General features: G+C 42.1%; 1 protein-coding gene across 1 annotated transcript; it reads left to right on the forward strand.

The window, feature by feature from the left end:
* The first annotated feature begins 1,269 nt into the window (after positions 1-1,269).
* Positions 1,270-16,981, forward strand: LOC110964212 (ADP-ribosylation factor-like protein 8A). The gene is made up of 7 exons (XM_022212870.2): positions 1,270-1,668; positions 3,397-3,477; positions 6,058-6,131; positions 6,299-6,392; positions 8,227-8,294; positions 8,381-8,451; positions 10,864-16,981. The coding sequence occupies exons 1-7, from the start codon at positions 1,546-1,548 to the stop codon at positions 10,914-10,916; spliced, it is 564 nt and encodes a 187-aa protein (XP_022068562.1). The 5' UTR covers positions 1,270-1,545; the 3' UTR covers positions 10,917-16,981.
* The last annotated feature ends 6,616 nt before the right edge of the window (positions 16,982-23,597 follow it).

Consider the following 23,597-nt stretch of genomic DNA (forward strand, 5'->3'; position numbering starts at 1 on the left):
CTTTTGTTTATTTCTTGTCTCACTTTGTTTATTTCATGTCTCATTTTGTTTATGTCGTGTCTCATTTTGTTTATTTCGTGTCTCATTTTGTTTATTTCGTGTCTCATTTTGTTTATTTCTGTCTCCTGCTGTTGTGATAAACTCATCGTGTCGGTGCAGAGCTGCAGGTTGTTATAATCAGAGTGAACAGCAGAGGTCAGTGTTTCCGTCAGTCTGCAGTACTTATTCTGGGAGTTTCCTCTTTTTTCTGCTGTTCTCTGCTTCATACATGATCCCAGATATGATCCTAGACATGAACCCCACCCAGAACACGGAACGCAGACTGGAGGTTCTACAGTTCATGATCCTGATTCAGTCCAGCATCTGAACATATTAAAATATTAAACTGACACTGAAAAGTCACTGATTTTATTCACTCTATGATTCCTTTCTGTCTCTTTTATACTTATTGTTATTTAATGACCTGTTGTCATTTTGGGTCTGGTTTTGTTCATAATGTGTCTTATTCTGGTCATTTTGTTCTTTTATTTACATTATTCTGGGTCTTATTTTTGCTTTTCTGTGTCTCCTCGTGGTTGTTTCATGTCTTAATTTGGTTTAGTTTTGTCTCATTTTCATCATTTTCTCTTATTTTGGTCATTGTGTTTCATATATTTTCATTTTTACAATATCTTTTTGTGGTTGTTTTATGTCTAATTTGGTCATGTTTTAATTTGTGTTGCATTTTCATGGTGTGTTTTATTTTGGTCATGTTGTGTCATTTTGTGTTTCTTTGTGTTTCTTTAGGTTATCTTGTGTCTCATTTTCATCATTTTCATGTATTTGTGTCTGATTTTGAACATTTTTGTCTGTATGTTTTCATGTTGTACCTCCTTTTCTTGTTGTCTCATTTTTGATAATTTTGTGTCTTATTTTGCTATTATGTGTAGTTTGCTTCTTTTTTTGTTATTTCATGTCTTTTTGTGGTTAGTGTCCCACTCGATCCACTCATAACTGTAAAACCCAAGCATAGAAAAAAAGAACAAAAATAATATATACGTAATAAATAATATATGTGTTATATATAATATGTATATATTTTGGTGTCATTTGTTTGTTTATTTTTTGTCTCATTTTGTTTGTTTTTTCTCATGTCATTTGTTTTTTTTTCTCATTTTATCTGTTTAGACACACTTTGTCATTCATTGAATTAACTATTAAAGTACACTGCTGAGGCCTTTATTTTGTATTAGCATAATGTGATTATTTTTTCCCCGGTGTTTTGTTGTGAAGGGGTGCTCCGGAAGCGCTGCGCTGCATTGCGGAACTTTAACGGCGCTGTGTTCGGAAAAGGCGTAAACATCCCGCAAACATTAGCGCCTGAAAACAGCGACTCATTCCGCCTCTCTGCGGTTCATGTGAAGCCTGTCGGTGCCGTCGCTAGTCCCGGTACCGTCTGTGGTGGTCGCAGTGACCGTCGGCAGAGCAGCAGCAGAGTCGGGGCGTTAGCCAGCCAGTTAGCCGTAGCATTAGCAGTAGCATTAGCAGTAGCTCCGGACCGGAACCATGATAGCGCTCATCAACAAGCTGCTGGACTGGTTCAAGGCGCTGTTCTGGAAAGAGGAGATGGAGCTCACCCTGGTGGGGCTCCAGTACTCCGGGAAGACCACCTTCGTCAACGTGATAGCGGTAAGAGACGCCCTCCGCCGGCTAGCAGCTGTCAGTTAGCCGCTCCATTGTTGTCCACCTCTGGGGCTCCGGCTCGGTTCCGGTCTCATCCGAACCTCCGCTCCCCGCTGATTGTGACGGTTAAACGGCCTCACACCTGCCCCGGTGGACGTTTAACCTCCACGGTCAGTGTCCCGGACAGGAGGCCGTCTCCCGGGTCCAGACCTCCATCAGAGGCCGGAGAGCGGAGCTGCGAGTCCGTTGATGGAGGTCCGGTCCTCGGTCAGAGTGACCTTCCTCCGCCCGGAGAGCAGCACCGGTAGAGAGGAAATCTGATCATTTAGGGTCTCTTAGTGGTGGTTTTCTGTGGTCATTAGTGTCTCTGCAGTCATTTAGTGTTTTTTTTGTCGTCAGTTTGGTTGTGTTTGTGCCTTTTTGTGGTCATTTTCTGTATTTTTACGGTGAGTTTGAGTCTCTTAGTCGGTGTTTTGTGTTTTTTTTAGACTTAAATGACTAAATTCAGTTGTTCCAGCAGCTGGATGTTCAATAAAGGGGCAAACAACAAGACAATGCGGGATATTAAGGCATAAAGTGAATGTAAAACAAGACTAATTAAGGTTAAAAATATAGAAAATATATTTACAGTATATAAGATTGACAATATTTTTTATGTTTTACAACTAAACAGAAATGTACAAATAAGCAGAATTCTTTTTTCTGTGGTCATTAGTGTCTGCATTATTTAGTGTTTTTTGTCATCAGTTTGACTCTTTTTGTGGTCATTTTGTGTGTTTATATGATCATTTTGAGGTTCTTTGTGGAGGTTTTCCACTAAATTCAGGTGTTCCAGCCGCTGGATGTTCAATAAAGAAGTAAACAAAAAGAATAGACAGACTGTCAGAGTACAAAGTGAAGGTAGAATGAAATAAAACAGGGCTAGATAAAAGATTAAAAAAATATGTAAAAAATCAATGCAATGTACAAGACTGACCGTATTTATTTATTTAAGAATCAGGGTTTTTGTGACTCTGAGCTGTGATTTTGTGTGTTTTTTGTGCTCACTTTGTGTCTCTGGTGGTTTTTTGTTCACTTTGTGTCTCAGATCGGTCAGCTGGTAATCGGCTGTTAGTAGTAAAAGTTTTCATTTATATAAAACCTCCAGACTGAACCGGAGTGTTTCACTGTGATTCTCATTCACATGTTAATGTTCAAAACAGCTTTAATTTCTATCTGAAGAACATAAAAAGAACATAGAATGAACGTAAAATGAACCAGACGCCGTGGTTGGATGCAGTGATGGATAAAAAAATAGTGGGAATTCTGTAAAAAGTGAGTTTTTAATCTCTGAAGTCAGTTCATCTGCTGGACCAAATAATTAGTAGATAATAATTTAAAAAAGATAAATTAATACGAAACACTACATAAGGAATAAAAACTCAAAATAAACTGAATATTCTTCAGTCTGGTAGGTTATTATCTATGAGCTGGACTTCTGTCAAACATCCAGTGACAGCTGGTTAACGGTAAGTTCTTCAGACTTTTCTGGATTTTTTTCAGCTTAAAGTCAGTGTTTGGAGTAAATCGATTAAAATCATTAATAGTGGTTCTGAAGTAAATCTCCTCTTGAGACTCGGTTGTTTCTCAGTGATGAACGATGTGAAATCTGTGACGAGTTAAAGCTGATAAAAGACTGATTTTGGTTTGGTTTCATGTTTAGCAGACATTAAGGAGGGTTTTTGTGTGTTCCAGTCTGGACAGTTCAGTGAAGACATGATTCCTACGGTCGGGTTCAACATGAGGAAGATCACCAAAGGAAACGTCACCATCAAGGTCGGTTCAGTTCTCATAAATTATTCAGAAACATCAGAAGAACGTCACACAGACTCAGAAACAGATGCTAATTTACTGCTGTTCTCTCTAGAATGGGATTTCAGACTGAATATTTAGGATTGAAACGGTTTTGAAGACGTTTCTCTAAAATGACAATATTCAGTTTCCTTTCCCTCTCCTTCCTGTTTTTACTGTAGCTCACTGATCTGGGTTTTATTTTTTACTGCCTTTATTCTCATGTTGTCAATTTTTCTGAGCAAAATGTGGAACCAGGATTTCTCTGGATTCATAAACTTCCATCTCATCTTTTTTTACGTAAACATGATAGTATTTGGAGTTGAAATGTGTATTTTTATTGCGGTGTGGTTAAAAATGTCCCATGACCCCCTCAGCTCTGATCCACCGTTCTACCAGCAGGACCAAATCAGTTCTCCTGCTGTCGGTCAGAACCTCCCTTCCACCTCCCTAGAGTAAACTCCCAGGGAGGCGGAGAAGTGTGATACTCCTGTAGTTAGAACTCGCTCTTCCTGTCCTCCTTCTTGAAGATAGGAACCACCACTCCACAGGTACCGTACCTGATGTCCATAAGACGTTATAGAGACGTGTCAGCCAGGACAGTCCAACAATGTCCTTCAGCATCTCAGGTGGATCTCATCCACACCTGGAGCCTTGGAGGAGCTTCTTAACTACCTCGGTGACCTCTGCCACAGATATGGATGAAGATCCCCCCCGAGTCTTCAGGCTCTGCCTCCCCCACAGAGGACGTGTTTACCGGGTTCAGGAGTTCCTCAAAGTGATCTTTCTACTGCCCAATGCTTTGACAGCTTCCCTCACCGCTGGTGTCCACTAGTGGGTTCTTGGGTTTCCACCATGACAGACACCAGTGACCTTCAGACCACAGCTCCTAACAGCTGCTTCTGCAATGGAGGCTTTGAACATGGACCACTCAGACTCCAGGTCCCCAACCTCCCCCTGGATGCAGGACAAACTCTTCTGGAGGTGGGAGTTGAAAACCCCACAGACAGGGTCCTCCTCCAGATGTTCCCAGTTCACCCTCACTTCACGTTTGGATTTACCAGCTCTGTCCAGCAGTCTTCCATCAGATCCAACTCACCACCAGGTGGAGATCAGCTGACAGCTCTGCTCCTCTCTTCACCCGAGTGTCTGAGACATACGAGGTCTGATGATACGACTATGAAGTCCATCATGGACCTTTGTCCTAAGGTGTTCTGGTACCAGGTACACTGATGACAACCTTCTGTTCTATCATGGAGTTTGTTATGTCCAGTCTATGACTAGAACAGAAGTCCAAGAACAGAACACCTCTCAGGTTCAGATCAGGTCGTTCCTCCCTGCAGGTTTCTCCATCTTTGCCCATTGAGTGTTGAAGTCCTCCAGGAGAACTATGGAGTCCTCAGGTGGTACCCCTTCCAGGAACCACTCAGAGACTCCAAGAAGGTCTAGTACTCTGAACTGTTTCATAAGAACAGAGTTTATCCTCAGAGAAGAGACCCTCTGGTTCTCGTTCTCTCAGGACTATGGGGTACCAAGCTCGCTGATATGATCCGTCTGGTCCATGTAGAACCACAGTGAGAGCTGTGTCCTCATACTCAGCACAAAGTCAGACTGGTTTCCAGTGGGTGTTGGACTCCAGTGGCTGCTCCTTGTCTCTGGTCCTGTTTGTGGTCTTCATGGATCTCAAGGATCAGTCGGGGTGAGGAAGGTGTCCGGTTTGTGGACCTCAGGATCACATCCCTGCCCTTTACAGATGATGTGGTTCTGTTGGTTCCTCAGACCTTCAGCAGCACTGGAGCAGTTTTCAGCTGAGTGTAAAGCGGTGGGGATGAGGATCAGAACCTCCAAGTCTGAGGCCATGGTTCTCTGATGGAGACCGGTGCCTCCATCTGTCCATGAGAGATGGACAGGCGGATTGGTGCAGCATCAGCAGTGATGAAGGCGTTGTACTGAACCGTGGTGGTGAATAGGGAGCTGAACCTCAAGGAGAAGATCTCAGTTTACCATCATCTACGTTCCAACCCTCAACGGGCTTTGCAAAAGTTCTGTTACACTTGAAAATGAACACAAAGATTTTTTGGTACAATAAGATAATTTTTTATTTTCCAAATATTTCAATATATGTGTTAATGATAATATTAATCAGAAATGTGGCCACCCAAAAGTTTTATCTTATTGCACCAAAAAATCTTTGTGTTCATTTTCGTGAGTGTCTCAAGTGTAACAGAACTTTTGCAAAGCCCGGTATGGTCATGAGCTCTGGGTAGTGACCCAAAGAATGAGATCATGGATACAAGCGTCTGAAATGAGCTTCCTCTGTAGGGTGTCTGGGCTCAGCCTTAGTCCTCCTGGGAGGAGACCCCAGGGTACACCCAGAATTTACTGGAGGGAATGTATGTCTCATCTGGCCTGGGAACGCCTCTGGAAGAGCTGGAAAGTAGGAGGAACGTCTGGAATGACCTGCTTCAACCCAACCGAAGACAAAAGGAAGAAAATGGAGCAATGAATGTTTTAGTTTCAGGTAACAAAATCTGTTTTTTGTCCTTTTTATCTGTTTGTCTGTAGCTCTGGGACATCGGTGGTCAGCCTCGGTTCAGGAGTATGTGGGAACGTTACTGTCGAGGAGTCAGCGCCATCGTGTGAGTTTCCTTCACCAGTATTTCACGGCATTCTCATGGTGTTCTCATGGTGTTTTCTTGGTGTTCTCATGGTGTTTTCTTGGTGTTCTCATGGTGTTTTCTTGGTGTTCTCATGGTGTTCTCACTGTGTTTTCTTGTTGTTTTCATGGTGTTTCCTCCTGTTGCAGGTACATGGTGGATGCAGCAGATCCAGAGAAGATTGAAGCCTCCAAGAATGAACTCCACAACCTGCTGGACAAACCTCAGCTGCAGGGAATCCCTGTAAGAACACAAACCTCAGTGTTGTTATTAACCAGCTGCTAATTTAATGATGGTCTGTTTCTGAAGACTATAAATGCCGTGAGTGAATATATTTTCCTGTCAGTGACTCTGAGCTGCACTTTATCACTCTGAACCGTTGATAGTCATTTAAACATAAAACTCAGCATTCAGTCACTAACAGAATCATTAGGAGACGGATCTATGACATCAGGTTACTTCTTAAAGTAGATTTAAATCTGAAATGCTGAACAGGACCTGGACCAGGTTAGCTTCACAGCGTCCATTACCATGGTGATACATCTTCACAGCGTCCGTTACCATGGCGATACATCTTCACAGCGTCCGTTACCATGGCGATACATCTTCACAGCGTCTGTTACCATGGCGATACATCTTCACAGCGTCCGTTACCATGGCGATACATCTTCACAGCGTCCGTTACCATGGCGATACATCTTCACAGCGTCCGTTACCATGGCGATACATCTTCACAGCGTCCGTTACCATGGCGATACATCTTCACAGCGTCCGTTACCATGGCGATACATCTTCACAGCGTCCGTTACCATGGCGATACATCTTCACAGCGTCCGTTACCATGGCGATACATCTTCACAGCGTCCGTTACCATGGCGATACATCTTCACAGCGTCCGTTACCATGGCGATACATCTTCACAGCGTCCGTTACCATGGCGATACATCTTCACAGCGTCCGTTACCATGGCGATACATCTTCACAGCGTCCGTTACCATGGCGATACATCTTCACAGCATCCATTACCATGGTGATACATCTTCACAGCGTCCGTTACCATGGCGATACATCTTCACAGCGTCTGTTACCATGGCGATACATCTTCACAGCGTCTGTTACCATGGCGATACATCTTCACAGCGTCCGCTACCATGGCGATACATCTTCACAGCGTCCGTTACCATGGCGATACATCTTCACAGCGTCCGTTACCATGGCGATACATCTTCACAGCGTCCGTTACCATGGCGATACATCTTCACAGCGTCCGTTACCATGGCGATACATCTTCACAGCGTCCGTTACCATGGTGATACATCTTCACAGCGTCCGTTACCATGGCGATACATCTTCACAGCGTCTGTTACCATGGCGATACATCTTCACAGCGTCTGTTACCATGGCGATACATCTTCACAGCGTCCGTTACCATGGCGATACATCTTCACAGCGTCCGTTACCATGGCGATACATCTTCACAGCGTCCGTTACCATGGCGATACATCTTCACAGCGTCTGTTACCATGGCGATACATCTTCACAGCGTCCGTTACCATGGCGATACATCTTCACAGCGTCCGTTACCATGGCGATACATCTTCACAGCGTCCGTTACCATGGCGATACATCTTCACAGCGTCCGTTACCATGGCGATACATCTTCACAGCGTCTGTTACCATGGCGATACATCTTCACAGCGTCTGTTACCATGGCGATACATCTTCACAGCGTCCGTTACCATGGCGATACATCTTCACAGCGTCCGTTACCATGGCGATACATCTTCACAGCGTCCGTTACCATGGCGATACATCTTCACAGCGTCCGTTACCATGGCGATACATCTTCACAGCGTCCGTTACCATGGCGATACATCTTCACAGCGTCCGTTACCATGGCGATACATCTTCACAGCGTCCGTTACCATGGTGATCTGGGAGGTTTAAACAGCCTCCTTGGTTACAATGAAGTTTTAATCTGTTTATGATCTCAGAACCTCCAGCTTTCCATCTGTTCCTGTTAGAAGCTGCTCAGAACCCAAGATTAACATCTAAACATCTGATGTTTGCTCCTCAGGTTCTGGTTCTGGGGAATAAGAGGGACCTGTCAGGAGCTCTGGATGAGAAGGAGCTCATAGAGAGGATGTGAGTCCAACAGCACCACGGTTCTGTTCAGCTCAGTTTTAGCTGCTGTTTGCTTCCTGTTTGACCGTCTGACTGTTTCTGAACAGGAACCTGTCGGCCATCCAGGACAGAGAGATCTGCTGCTACTCCATCTCCTGCAAGGAGAAAGACAACATCGGTAACACACACACTCCTATAAAGTTCTGTGTTTAAACTCTCTATTCAGTAACTATGAATCCAGTTAGTTCTAGTTTTCATCTCTGTCAAAAAGTTGAAACCACCTTAAACCTGAAGATGGAGCAGTTGATAAAACCCTCAGCTGGTAAAGAGTTCTCAAACTTTGTCCAAAATGACTCAAAACTTTACAAAGAAGGGCTGAAGATTTGTGACATGAAATGACATGAAATCGACTAAAATGACTACCTTTGTGCATTATGATGTAAAACTTTTCCAAAATGACTCCAAACTTTCTTTTGTCTTGAATGATAAATGACTGTTCCAAAGGATTCAGACGTCTTCAGAATGCCTACTTGGAGTTAGCGGTGTTTAACTTCTGGAAGATAAAGTTATTAAATCCTGTTGGTCTGATAAGTGAGGCAATAAATTGGTACAATGGTCCTCCTTTTACTCCACAATCTGGCTTTACTCTTAGACAGAAACAAAGTTTTACCACAAAACTCACCACTAACCTCACTTTAGCCTCAGTTTAGTTCTCAGCTCCAGTTTAATCTTTAGCTCCAGTTTAATCCTCAGCTCCAGTTTAATCTTCAGCTCCAGTTTAATCTTTAGCTCCAGTTTAATCCTCAGCTCCAGTTTAATCTTTAGCTCCAGTTTAATCTTTAGCTCCAGTTTAATCTTTAGCTCCAGTTTAATCCTCAGCTCCAGTTTAATCTTTAGCTCCAGTTTAATCCTCAGCTCCAGTTTAATCCTCAGCTCCAGTTTAATCTTTAGCTCCAGTTTAATCTTCAGCTCCAGTTTAATCCTCAGCTCCAGTTTAATCTTTAGCTCCAGTTTAATCTTTAGCTCCAGTTTAATCTTCAGCTCCAGTTTAATCTTCAGCTCCAGTTTAATCTTCAGCTCCAGTTTAATCTTCAGCTCCAGTTTAATCTTCAGCTCCAGTTTAATCCTCAGCTCCAGTTTAATCCTCAGCTCCAGTTTAATCTTCAGCTCCAGTTTAATCTTCAGCTCCAGTTTAATCTTCAGCTCCAGTTTAATCCTCAGCTCCAGTTTAGTCTTTAGCTCCAGTTTAATCCTCAGCTCCAGTTTAATCTTTAGCTCCAGTTTAATCTTTAGCTCCAGTTTAATCTTTAGCTCCAGTTTAATCTTTAGCTCCAGTTTAGTCCTCAGCTCCAGTTTAATCTTCAGCTCCAGTTTAATCTTCAGCTCCAGTTTAATCCTCAGCTCCAGTTTAATCCTCAGCTCCAGTTTAATCCTCAGCTCCAGTTTAATCTTCAGCTCCAGTTTAATCTTCAGCTCAAGTTTAATCTTCAGCTCCAGTTTAATCTTCAGCTCCAGTTTAATCCTCAGCTCCAGTTTAGTCTTTAGCTCCAGTTTAATCCTCAGCTCCAGTTTAATCTTTAGCTCCAGTTTAATCTTTAGCTCCAGTTTAATCTTTAGCTCCAGTTTAGTCCTCAGCTCCAGTTTAGTCCTCAGCTCCAGTTTAGTCCTCAGCTCCAGTTTAATCCTCAGCTCCAGTTTAATCCTCAGCTCCAGTTTAATCCTCAGCTCCAGTTTAATCTTTAGCTCCAGTTTAATCTTTAGCTCCAGTTTAATCTTTAGCTCCAGTTTAATCTTTAGCTCCAGTTTAATCTTTAGCTCCAGTTTAATCTTCAGCTCCAGTTTAATCTTCAGCTCCAGTTTAATCCTCAGCTCCAGTTTAATCCTCAGCTCCAGTTTAATCCTCAGCTCCAGTTTAATCCTCAGCTCCAGTTTAATCCTCAGCTCCAGTTTAATCCTCAGCTCCAGTTTAATCTTTAGCTCCAGTTTAATCTTTAGCTCCAGTTTAATCTTCAGCTCCAGTTTAATCTTCAGCTCCAGTTTAATCTTCAGCTCCAGTTTAATCCTCAGCTCCAGTTTAATCCTCAGCTCCAGTTTAATCCTCAGCTCCAGTTTAATCTTCAGCTCCAGTTTAATCTTCAGCTCCAGTTTAATCTTCAGCTCCAGTTTAATCTTCAGCTCCAGTTTAATCCTCAGCTCCAGTTTAATCTTTAGCTCCAGTTTAATCTTCAGCTCCAGTTTAATCCTCAGCTCCAGTTTAATCCTCAGCTCCAGTTTAATCCTCAGCTCCAGTTTAATCTTCAGCTCCAGTTTAATCCTCAGCTCCAGTTTAATCTTCAGCTCCAGTTTAATCTTTAGCTCCAGTTTAATCTTCAGCTCCAGTTTAATCTTCAGCTCCAGTTTAATCCTCAGCTCCAGTTTAATCTTCAGCTCCAGTTTAATCCTCAGCTCCAGTTTAATCCTCAGCTCCAGTTTAATCCTCAGCTCCAGTTTAATCCTCAGCTCCAGTTTAATCCTCAGCTCCAGTTTAATCCTCAGCTCCAGTTTAATCTTTAGCTCCACATCATTCCAGAGCTTTCTTCTCTCTCTGCAGACATCACCCTCCAGTGGCTGATCCAACACTCCCGGACTAAGAGGAGTTCCTGAGAAATGACATCAGAACAGGCCACGCCCACTTTACCCTAATTGCCCCTAATGCCCTCCCCCTCCTGCCCCTCCAGATGCACTGATACTGAACCAGTTTGATCAGAAACCAAAGACTTGCAGACATCTAACCTTCTCCACCTCACAGCACACTTTAAATAGAAGACTGAAATCAGATTTCTAAACACAGAACTGAAGATAATTAATCATTTATATCTTCATTAAACAACAGTTTGTCTTCTACAAACTTTGTCGAAGCAGAAATCAGGTTTTTGAACCCCGACCAGCCTCCAGCATGCAGCATTTGTGGAAGTAGTCTCTGTTTCCACCTTCATGTGATCATAAAGAATCAGCTGCTGTATCTGTGGAGGTTCCAGCAGAGTTAAAGCAGAAGGAATGTTAGTCCACACTGAAGAATGGGACTGAAAGTAGTGTGACATCCTGGTCATTTAGGTTTTATATTCACATTAGGACAAACCTTCCTCTGTCTGCCCACATGGATTATTATCAGCATGTTGAGATCATTGATTCAACCAGTTTCTGTCTGATAAAGGGTGTCATTTATTTTAAAAACATAGCTGTTTGTGCAGGTTTTGGGTTCATATAATGACCTGATTATCTCCTGTTTCTGTTGTTTTACCTGCATGGAGGAAGTTTAGTCCAGCAGTAACATGATTGATTGCTTTTTTAACCTTTGGTTTCGCTTGTCGAAGCAAAACAGACGCTTTTGTTCGTTAAAGCTCAGAAATGACAGGAAAATACAGACATTTCTGTCTGGTGTTGTGGATATTTTCCCTTAAAGAGAAGAAAGAACTGCTTGCTGTTGGTTCTTCTCTTTCCTGAAATCTGCTCTTCCATAGATGGACTTATAGCAGCTGGATGTCGTCTTTGTTTCACTAAACCGGCTCTCAAACACTAAAACATCCTGCAGGTGTTTTTCCAGGAGCAGATTTTAGCAGAAACTCTTATATCCTGATATTTCCAGCTCAGCAGTGACTCTAACCCAACTGAATCCTCTCTGCTGCTTCCATTTACATTTTTAGAAGACGCCTAAAATCTGCAGAAACATGGTTAGAAAACACCTAAAATCTGCAGAAACATGGTTAGAAAACACCTAAAATCTGCAGAAACATGGTTAGAAAACACCTAAAATCTGGGAACATAAACCAAACTCCTGCTGAGTGTAAATGAGATAATAAACTGGACCGGTGAGTCCAGAATCGTTGGTATCGGTGCATCTCCACAGATCCACACAGCAGCTTCCAGGAGAAATGAACTTTATCTGCTGTCCACAACTTTAATTCATGGACAAACCTCCAAGAATCTTTTTCCTTTAATGGCGGTAAAACCCACCGTTAGCATGGTTAGCATGGTCAGCTGCTGTGTGGGTCCGTGCTTTTTTTCCCATGATCCTCCTCTTCCTCTCCCTCCATCCATAGCTTCACTTTCTCTACTCCTTCCTGTCTGTCGTAAACTGCTCGTCCTCCTCCTGTTTCCTCTTTTCTTAATTTTAAATGTTCTCTCTCTTCCTGGTCGCCAAGCCCCGCCCCCTCGCCAAGCCCCGCCCCTCGCCGTCTCTCTCTCTCTCTCTCTCTCTCCGGCCGAGCGAGGGATTAAGAACCTTTTTATTGCACTGTTTTGATTTTTGTTTTTGTAAGATATTAATAATGAGAATAATGTTAATAATCTTCTTATTGTGACATAACCGGCCGTACAGAAAGTGGTACTTCACCTGCAGAAGGTTTCTGTTCATATCTCTGTAATAAGGAGCTTTTTATTTCTTTTGTATTTTTATTTTATATTGTTCTTCTGTTGACTTCATAAGTCTAACCAGTGTTTCTGCTCTGTCGCTGCTGATTGGACCGGAGGTGTCATGTGACCTCAGTGACCTCACCCATTTAAAATGTTTTCTTCATGACGACATGAATGACAGCGTATTTATGAGAGAGATAAAAGAAATGACAGTTTTTAAACTAGTTTTATTCGTTTAGGTTTCCTGTACTTTATCAGATGGTCAGAAATTAACGGAAAATTCAGCAATTAACTGAAAAATGGCCTCATAAATGTCAAAGTCTGTGGCTGCCAGTATTCAAACTTTCAGTAAAGATAACAGACAATACATTTAGCTTTTTGTGTGCATTAAAATGATCTAATTCTGATTTAAAATAAGACTCCATTTAGCAACAAACACTAATAACCTTTAAATACCAAGAATTGGACTGAATTTGGCAGAAAAATTGTGCAAATAAACTTAATTAGCCGCTTTTTAATGTAATTACTTCCAGTTCGTTTTTTGACTGTTGCCAATAATTCAAGTTTGATTTTTATTAGAAATTACCTGAAATTGGGATGTCTGTAAAATTTTAAAAACCTGTCTGTCGTATTGCCTCATTATTGTTAATATTGTCATTTTTAAGCATGATAATGATTTTTATGGGAGTTTTTTGGTCCATTTTAATGTTGACGGCCGTAAACCTACCAAGTGTTCTGCTGTAGGAGTGAACATGAGTCTTTATGCACTCAAACTGGCCCAAAATTGCTTCATAATTATCCAGAAGAACTCAAAACAAATCCAAAATCAATTAAAATGTGTTCAAAATTATTTAAACTTTGTCCAAGATGACTCAAAGATGCTCCAAATAATTGACATTTGTCCAAAATGACTGAAAACCAGCTGCAGAGTGAACATGAGTCCAAAATGACTTGAAGCTTGTTCAGAGCGAGCCAGAACTGCTCCGAAATGAAATAAAAGTGCACTCAAAATGACTCAAAATTTGTCCCATTTTGGACAAAAGCATGTGGAAAATGACTCAACGATGGTCCAAAATAACTGGAATTTGTCTGACATTCCTCAAACCTTACTGCAAGACTTAACATGAGTCTTCTTATGAACATATTTCTGTTATTTATTGGTGCATCTTTGCTTCATGCTAATGATGAAAGTGAAGGTTTGTTTTTTTTTATTTTATTTAAACCTTCAGCAAAACTTTCAACATAAATATAAATAAACTCATAAATATTCTGCTGTCTTAAAACCTCTCTCAGAAATACTCGAGTCTCAAACCGTAGCACCGAATCATTGTTAGCTTTAACGTGTTAGCATTAGCCTGTTAGCGCGCTAATGTCCTGGTCACATCTGTGGCCTCGCATCACATCCTGGTCCCGACAGCAGCCAATCAGATGGCAGAACAAACAGGAAATGAAGGAGCATCACCTGTTTGTGTGTTGTTCTGTCCGGAGCTCGTTTAGTTTCCGAGTGGTCAAATCGTCAGCAGTGCATCATGGGAGATTTATTCTGCTGCTTCACTGTCGGGACGAACAGAGTTAAAGAGATTCAAGGCTTTCGTTAAAGACCCGATCGAAACGTTTAGCCAGGAGCCAGGTTCAAACTTCAGAAGTTTCTCCTCAGCCAAGTTCTTCATTTCGTCTGTTTAGAATATTTCCACGTTTAGGTTCCCAGAAACTATGTTAAGAGGAACAGCCAACGACATACAGGTGTGTTAAATTTTGACCCCCGGAGCTGGAGAAAGATTGAAGTTCCAGAAATAGAAGATCAGAGTCTCAGAAACACAAGTTCAACATACAAATAATCCTTAAATCTATAAACAGAATTCTTTAAAATGCCTTCACTGATTCCCAGCTCCCAAATACTCCGGTTCTAATTCAACAATGTGAAACTAAACCTACAGAGAATGTTGGATTAAACCTGTTAGATCAGACCAATGAGACAGAAGAGTGAAAGATCAAACCCCAAACAACACGAGATCAAACTACGAATCAAACTGTCAGGAACACAAGATTTCAACCCCAACAAGCAGAACTACACTAAAACAAGACGAGGTTAAACCTTTAGAACCAGGTCAGAGCTCCAACAAGGCAAATTTTATCTACCAATGTGACTCTGAACCTTCAAAAACCTGAAAAAACATGAGATTGAACTTGTGAGAACACAAAGTTTATCCTTCAAAAGAGTAAAAGCAAACTTGTAGGAACACCAGCTCCCCAAAACGCAAGATCACACTGGTAGGAACCAAGACTGAAGCCCCAACAGATCCAGATCAAATGAGAGATCAAACCCCCAAGAACATGAGACTGAACTTGTGAGGACACAGAATTAAACCCCCAGCAGATCTAAAACAAACTTGCAAGATGAACGTCAACAAGGCAGAGGAACTGAAATCCCAAAAAATGGGAGATCAAACTTGTAGGAACCAAGATGGAACCCATGAGAATCAGAGAATGACCTCCCAAAATGTGAGATTGAACTTCCAAAAATGCAGGTTTTACCCACTGAGGATGTGAAATGAAACCCTAAAGAAGATACATGAATCTTCTCTGGTTAGCGAAGGTTCCACACCAAAGCCAAACGCCTGTTTTCAGTGCCAAACTCTAAAGAGAACCATGAGTGGTTCTAAGTCTGAAGCTCAGCTCTGTTGATCCCGACAGTGAAAAGCTGCTTTTATCTTCACGATCACTTTGAACCGAGATTCTGAAGCAGCTGGTGAAGACCTGAAGCTTCCTGAAGATCCTGAACATTCGTGATGAAACAACAAGCACAACCGGCTGAATGTCTGTAAACCAACAGCTCCTGGACGTTCAGACCTTCAGAGGATCGCTTCTCCAGCTGCTTTGGTGTTCAGGTTCTGGTGTTTTCTGAACCAGCGAGGAGTCGTCGTCCACTCGAGATCTTCTGATCAGCCAGCAAAGTGATTATTAGTTATTGAGGCCATCAGATGGATGAACTGCAGGGAGGACTTCAGGAACACATCTTTATTTGTGAGATCTCAGCCTGCAGGTGTCTGGTGTTGGAACCTGAAGTCCTCCTGAAGGTCCGCTCTGGTCGGTTCTGGTCTCTTCTGTTTGCATGCTGAGGGCAGGGATTGTATATCTGTGGGACCTGATGAAGTAAATGTAGACTTTGGTGCAACTTTACCAAAAAATGGCCTTAATCCAGTGTGTCGACCTGAGTATTAACCTGCAGAAAAGTACTGCAAGGACTTCAAACAGTGCAATAAAGTAGTCCAAGTGTGGACGTTGTGCTCTAACGTGGTGTTCTAGATGAGGTGGGATCTCATGGAGCTTACAGTACTTTTCTTATGGGTCGTACATTGGAATATGGTCATTGTGATATATAGTCTGACCTGTTGTGTTTGAAGGCGGATGATCTAGTGAAGACCTGAGATCCTGCAGGTACAAACTGAAGCTGTGCAGGATCCTTAACAGTCGTCCTGTGCAGTTAAATTCTCATCAGAAAGTCGGTATCTTCAGTTTCTGGCAGAATTGGCAGCAAAAAAAAGAAAATCCAGACGGAACGAGCAGCATCAGCAGCCTCTTAAACGACCAAACGGTCGGATCAACACTGAACCTTCAAACCTTCACCAAGGATGGTTGGTGTAGATCTCTAATAACTGGACCAGAGGCTACTTCCTGTAGAACCTGAAAAATAAGACTCTGGAAACAGGCCAGGTCACTTTAAGGTTTCCAGAGCTTTCGAGCACATCGCTGGAGTATCTGCAGCCTTTGAGGAGTCTTAGAAAGTCACAGAAGTCTTAAGAAGCTCTTCAGTTCTGAGCTTCGATACCAACAGGATTAAAAGTTACACCGTTAAATGTCAAATCAGTTGGTTTTCCTTCCGACTGAACTTCCTGAACATCACAACAGCGGCTCTTCAACTCATTTACAGTTTGGGAACGAAGACGTTGGAAAGTTCTGTTTGGACAACCTAAAAAACGAGCCGCATGTCGTGCTCACATGCAGCTCGTTTTGTGGTTTGTTCAAACAGAACTTCCTGTGTTGTGACTCATGAAGGTTGGATCATTTCAGGTCTGAAGACGAATAACGTCTCTGGAGTTATAACGGCTAACGGACAGGTCAAAACGTGGCTGAAAGCTTCGCAGGTTCTGGTTCCGTCTGGGTTTTTCTGCTGCTGGTTCTGTCCGTAGGATGAACTCAATGAGACGGCGTCAGTCTGAACCTGTTTGTACATTATTGTTTGATTCAGTTGATATAATGTGTTTTAATAGAAACATGCTTGTGTATGATACTAATTAAATACTATGAAGAAACGATGTGCTGCTGTGGTCTTTACTTCTGTCTGGTGCTGACATCAGGAGGAGATCCAGGTTTGTTTTGGTCAGAACCAAACCAAAGACTGGATCTACTCCTGTGTCTGTGTATATAAACACACACACACTTGTGTTGATTTCTTTGAACAGATTAACCATTTTATCAGTAAAATGTCCATAACCTCCTTAGCTTCAGCTCGGACTGACGTCTACGGATGTCTGTTAATATCTAAATATTCAGTCCAACGTTCAGGTTCTTCATAAAACTCAGCATCAGACTGTAGCTGCAGTGTTTCTGATCAGACAGCAGGGGGCAGCAAACACTCAGATTACTGAGACCAGAGTGGCGGTGTGATGTTCAGTTTTAGCAGAATCCTTGGATTAGTGTGAGGTCATTATTTAGCCTCAGTAGTTCCTCAATGGTTTCTCAGTAGTTTCTTCTGTTTGCTGCTGTTTATCATAAATAACCTGTGGTTTTAAAGATAATTGATTTATTTCCAGTATTTCTCCCAGTCATTTGGTTCAACATCAGACTTCACCTCTTGTGGTTCAAACATATAATATAATATAATACATATTCACATAAATGAATTGAACGTCTTTAATAAGTTCTCTGGTGTTAACTCTATATGCTGAGCCGTTTTCTGATTAATGCTAATTAAATGATGTGTACAAATTAGCACCCGGCAGCTTCTAAATGTACGTCTCGAACTGAAATTTTTTGAGTTCACGTTTTATTGATCATAGGCCAGATTTGTTGTTTAATTTCTTATTTATTCCTTATTGTTTCACTTTTAGTCCATTTCATTTAAACATCTTCTCTGTTGGTCTCCAGCCCACAGCTCGATCTGATTGGTTGATGTCATGATGAACAGCCAATCAGCACTGAGGATAAACGCTCTCATTAAACACATGTAAAACATGAACACTTTCTCCATCAAATGTTTCAATCAAGTTAATTTTGGAGTTTGTAGTTTCGACATTTTGTGTTTTAAATATAAATCTGATTCCAAACACCAGTTATTAGTTTCCCTGGAAAGACGTCACATTTCTGGAAGGAAAACCTTTATGGATGTTACAGTGAGAAATTTATTTAAAATAAAAACATGAACTGATAATATAAAGGATGAAAGACACCCAGAAAGACTGTTGTAGATTAGCTGTAGTACCTGTAGTACTACTGCTAGTTTGGTACTACTGCTAGTGTGGTACTACTGCTAGTGTGGTACTACTGCTAGTGTAGTACTACTGCTAGTTTGGTACTACTGCTAGTGTGGTACTACTGCTAGTTTGGTACTACTGCTAGTGTAGTACTACTGCTAGTGTGGTACTACTGCTAGTTTGGTACTACTGCTAGTGTGGTACTACTGCTAGTGTAGTACTACTGCTAGTGTGGTACTACTGCTAGTGTGGTACTACTGCTAGTGTAGTACTACTGCTAGTTTGGTACTACTGCTAGTGTGGTACTACTGCTAATGTAGTACTACTGCTAGTGTGGTACTACTGCTAGTGTAGTACTACTGCTAGTGTAGTACTACTGCTAGTGTGGTACTACTGCTAGTGTGGTACTACTGCTAGTTTGGTACTACTGCTAGTGTAGTACTACTGCTAGTTTGGTACTACTGCTAGTGTAGTACTACTGCTAGTGTAGTACTACTGCTAGTGTGGTACTACTGCTAGTGTGGTACTACTGCTAGTGTAGTACTACTGCTAGTGTAGTACTACTGCTAGTGTGGTACTACTGCTAGTGTAGTACTACTGCTAGTGTAGTACTACTGCTAGTTTGGTACTACTGCTAGTGTGGTACTACTGCTAGTGTAGTACTACTGCTAGTGTAGTACTACTGCTAGTGTGGTACTACTGCTAGTGTGGTACTACTGCTAGTTTGGTACTACTGCTAGTGTAGTACTACTGCTAGTGTGGTACTACTGCTAGTGTAGTACTACTGCTAGTGTAGTACTACTGCTAGTTTGGTACTACTGCTAGTGTAGTACTACTGCTAGTGTAGTACTACTGCTAGTGTGGTACTACTGCTAGTGTGGTACTACTGCTAGTGTAGTACTACTGCTAGTGTAGTACTACTGCTAGTGTGGTACTACTGCTAGTGTAGTACTACTGCTAGTGTGGTACTACTGCTAGTTTGGTACTACTGCTAGTGTAGTACTACTGCTAGTTTGGTACTACTGCTAGTGTGGTACTACTGCTAGTTTGGTACTACTGCTAGTGTAGTACTACTGCTAGTTTGGTACTACTGCTAGTGTGGTACTACTGCTAGTGTAGTACTACTGCTAGTGTGGTACTACTGCTAGTGTAGTACTACTGCTAGTTTGGTACTACTGCTAGTGTGGTACTACTGCTAGTGTAGTACTACTGCTAGTGTGGTACTACTGCTAGTGTAGTACTACTGCTAGTGTAGTACGACTGCTAGTTTGGTACTACTGCCAGTGTGGTACTACTGCTAGTGTGGTACTACTGCTAGTGTAGTACTACTGCTAGTTTGGTACTACTGCTAGTGTGGTACTACTGCTAGTGTAGTACTACTGCTAGTGTGGTACTACTGCTAGTGTGGTACTACTGCTAGTGTAGTACTACTGCTAGTTTGGTACTACTGCTAGTGTAGTACTACTGCTAGTTTGGTACTACTGCTAGTTTGGTACTACTGCTAGTGTGGTACTACTGCTAGTGTGGTACTACTGCTAGTGTAGTACTACTGCTAGTTTGGTACTACTGCTAGTGTGGTACTACTGCTAGTGTGGTACTACTGCTAGTGTGGTACTACTGCTAGTTTGGTACTACTGCTAGTGTGGTACTACTGCTAGTGTAGTACTACTGCTAGTGTGGTACTACTGCTAGTGTGGTACTACTGCTAGTGTAGTACTACTGCTAGTGTAGTACTACTGCTAGTTTGGTACTACTGCTAGTGTGGTACTACTGCTAGTGTGGTACTACTGCTAGTGTAGTACTACTGCTAGTTTGGTACTACTGCTAGTGTGGTACTACTGCTAGTTTGGTACTACTGCGAGTGTGGTACTACTGCTAGTGTGGTACTACTGCTAGTGTAGTACTACTGCTAGTGTGGTACTACTGCTAGTTTGGTACTACTGCTAGTTTGGTACTACTGCTAGTGTGGTACTACTGCTAGTGTGGTACTACTGCTAGTGTGGTACTACTGCTAGTGTAGTACTACTGCTAGTGTAGTACTACTGCTAGTTTGGTACTACTGCTAGTTTGGTACTACTGCTAGTGTGGTACTACTGCTAGTGTAGTACTACTGCTAGTGTGGTACTACTGCTAGTGTAGTACTACTGCTAGTTTGGTACTACTGCTAGTTTGGTACTACTGCTAGTGTGGTACTACTGCTAGTGTGGTACTACTGCTAGTGTAGTACTACTGCGAGTTTGGTACTACTGCTAGTTTGGTACTACTGCTAGTGTAGTACTACTGCTAGTGTAGTACTACTGCTAATGTAGTACTACTGCTAGTGTAGTACTACTGCTAGTGTAGTACTACTGCTAGTGTGGTACTACTGCTAGTGTGGTACTACTGCTAGTGTCGTACTACTGCTAGTGTGGTACTACTGCTAGTTTGGTACTACTGCTAGTGTGGTACTACTGCTAGTGTAGTACTACTGCTAGTGTGGTACTACTGCTAGTGTGGTACTACTGCTAGTGTAGTACTACTGCTAATGTAGTACTACTGCTAATGTAGTACTACTGCTAGTGTAGTACTACTGCTAATGTAGTACTACTGCTAATGTAGTACTACTGCTAATGTAGTACTACTGCTAGTGTGGTACTACTGCTAGTGTAGTACTACTGCTAATGTAGTACTACTGCTAGTGTGGTACTACTGCTAGTGTGGTACTACTGCTAATGTAGTACTACTGCTAATGTAGTACTACTGCTAGTGTAGTACTACTGCTAGTGTAGTACTACTGCTAATGTAGTACTACTGCTAGTGTGGTACTACTGCTAGTGTGGTACTACTGCTAGTGTGGTACTACTGCTAGTGTGGTACTACTGCTAGTGTGGTACTACTGCTAGTGTAGTACTACTGCTAGTTTGGTACTACTGCTAGTTTGGTACTACTGCTAGTGTGGTACTACTGCTAGTGTAGTACTACTGCTAGTGTGGTACTACTGCTAGTGTAGTACTACTGCTAGTTTGGTACTACTGCTAGTTTGGTACTACTGCTAGTGTGGTACTACTGCTAGTGTGGTACTACTGCTAGTGTAGTACTACTGCGAGTTTGGTACTACTGCTAGTTTGGTACTACTGCTAGTGTAGTACTACTGCTAGTGTAGTATTACTGCTAATGTAGTACTACTGCTAGTGTAGTACTACTGCTAGTGTAGTACTACTGCTAGTGTGGTACTACTGCTAGTGTGGTACTACTGCTAGTGTCGTACTACTGCTAGTGTGGTACTACTGCTAGTTTGGTACTACTGCTAGTGTAGTACTACTGCTAGTGTAGTACTACTGCTAGTGTGGTACTACTGCTAGTGTGGTACTACTGCTAGTGTCGTACTACTGCTAGTGTGGTACTACTGCTAGTTTGGTACTACTGCTAGTGTGGTACTACTGCTAGTGTAGTACTACTGCTAGTGTGGTACTACTGCTAGTGTGGTACTACTGCTAGTGTAGTACTACTGCTAATGTAGTACTACTGCTAGTGTAGTACTACTGCTAATGTAGTACTACTGCTAATGTAGTACTACTGCTAGTGTGGTACTACTGCTAGTGTGGTACTACTGCTAATGTGGTACTACTGCTAGTTTGGTACTACTGCTAGTGTGGTACTACTGCTAATGTAGTACTACTGCTAGTGTAGTACTACTGCTAATGTGGTACTACTGCTAGTTTGGTACTACTGCTAGTGTGGTACTACTGCTAGTTTGGTACTACTGCTAGTGTGGTACTACTGCTAATGTAGTACTACTGCTAGTGTAGTACTACTGCTAATGTAGTACTACTGCTAGTGTGGTACTACTGCTAATGTAGTACTACTGCTAGTGTGGTACTACTGCTAGTGTAGTACTACTGCTAGTTTGGTACTACTGCTAGTGTGGTACTACTGCTAGTGTAGTACTACTGCTAGTGTAGTACTACTGCTAGTGTGGTACTACTGCTAGTGTGGTACTACTGCTAATGTAGTACTACTGCTAGTGTAGTACTACTGCTAGTTTGGTACTACTGCTAGTGTGGTACTACTGCTAGTGTGGTACTACTGCTAGTTTGGTACTACTGCTAGTGTGGTACTACTGCTAGTGTAGTACTACTGCTAGTGTGGTACTACTGCTAGTGTGGTACTACTGCTAGTGTAGTACTTACTGCTAGTGTAGTACTACTGCTAGTGTAGTACTACTGCTCGTGTGGTACTACTGCTAGTGTAGTACTACTGCTAGTGTAGTACTACTGCTAGTGTGGTACTACTGCTAGTGTAGTACTACTGCTAATGTAGTACTACTGCTAGTGTAGTACTACTGCTAGTTTGGTACTACTGCTAGTGTGGTACTACTGCTAGTGTGGTACTACTGCTAGTGTAGTACTACTGCTAGTGTAGTACTACTGCTAGTGTGGTACTACTGCTAGTGTAGTACTACTGCTAGTGTAGTACTACTGCTAGTGTGGTACTACTGCTAGTGTGGTACTACTGCTAGTGTAGTACTACTGCTAGTTTGGTACTACTGCTAGTGTAGTACTACTGCTAGTGTGGTACTACTGCTAGTGTAGTACTACTGCTAGTGTGGTACTACTGCTAGTGTAGTACTACTGCTAGTGTGGTACTACTGCTAGTTTGGTACTACTGCTAGTGTGGTACTACTGCTAGTGTAGTACTACTGCTAGTGTAGTACTACTGCTAGTGTGGTACTACTGCTAGTGTGGTACTACTGCTAGTGTAGTACTACTGCTAGTTTGGTACTACTGCTAGTGTAGTACTACTGCTAGTGTAGTACTACTGCTAGTGTGGTACTACTGCTAGTGTAGTACTACTGCTAGTGTAGTACTACTGCTAATGTAGTACTACTGCTAGTGTAGTACTACTGCTAGTTTGGTACTACTGCTAGTGTGGTACTACTGCTAGTGTGGTACTACTGCTAGTTTGGTACTACTGCTAGTGTAGTACTACTGCTAGTGTAGTACTACTGCTAGTGTAGTACTACTGCTAGTGTGGTACTACTGCTAGTGTAGTACTACTGCTAATGTAGTACTACTGCTAGTGTAGTACTACTGCTAGTGTGGTACTACTGCTAGTGTGGTACTACTGCTAGTGTAGTACTACTGCTAGTGTAGTACTACTGCTAGTGTGGTACTACTGCTAGTGTAGTACTACTGCTAATGTAGTACTACTGCTAGTGTAGTACTACTGCTAGTGTGGTACTACTGCTAGTGTAGTACTACTGCTAGTGTAGTACTACTGCTAGTGTGGTACTACTGCTAGTGTAGTACTACTGCTAGTGTAGTACTACTGCTAGTGTGGTACTACTGCTAGTGTGGTACTACTGCTAATGTAGTACTACTGCTAGTGTAGTACTACTGCTAGTGTGGTACTACTGCTAGTGTGGTACTACTGCTAGTGTAGTACTACTGCTAGTGTAGTACTACTGCTAATGTAGTAC

Source organism: Acanthochromis polyacanthus, chromosome 6 (genome assembly GCF_021347895.1).
Source record: "Acanthochromis polyacanthus isolate Apoly-LR-REF ecotype Palm Island chromosome 6, KAUST_Apoly_ChrSc, whole genome shotgun sequence".
In the NCBI taxonomy this organism is placed as follows: domain Eukaryota; kingdom Metazoa; phylum Chordata; class Actinopteri; family Pomacentridae; genus Acanthochromis; species Acanthochromis polyacanthus.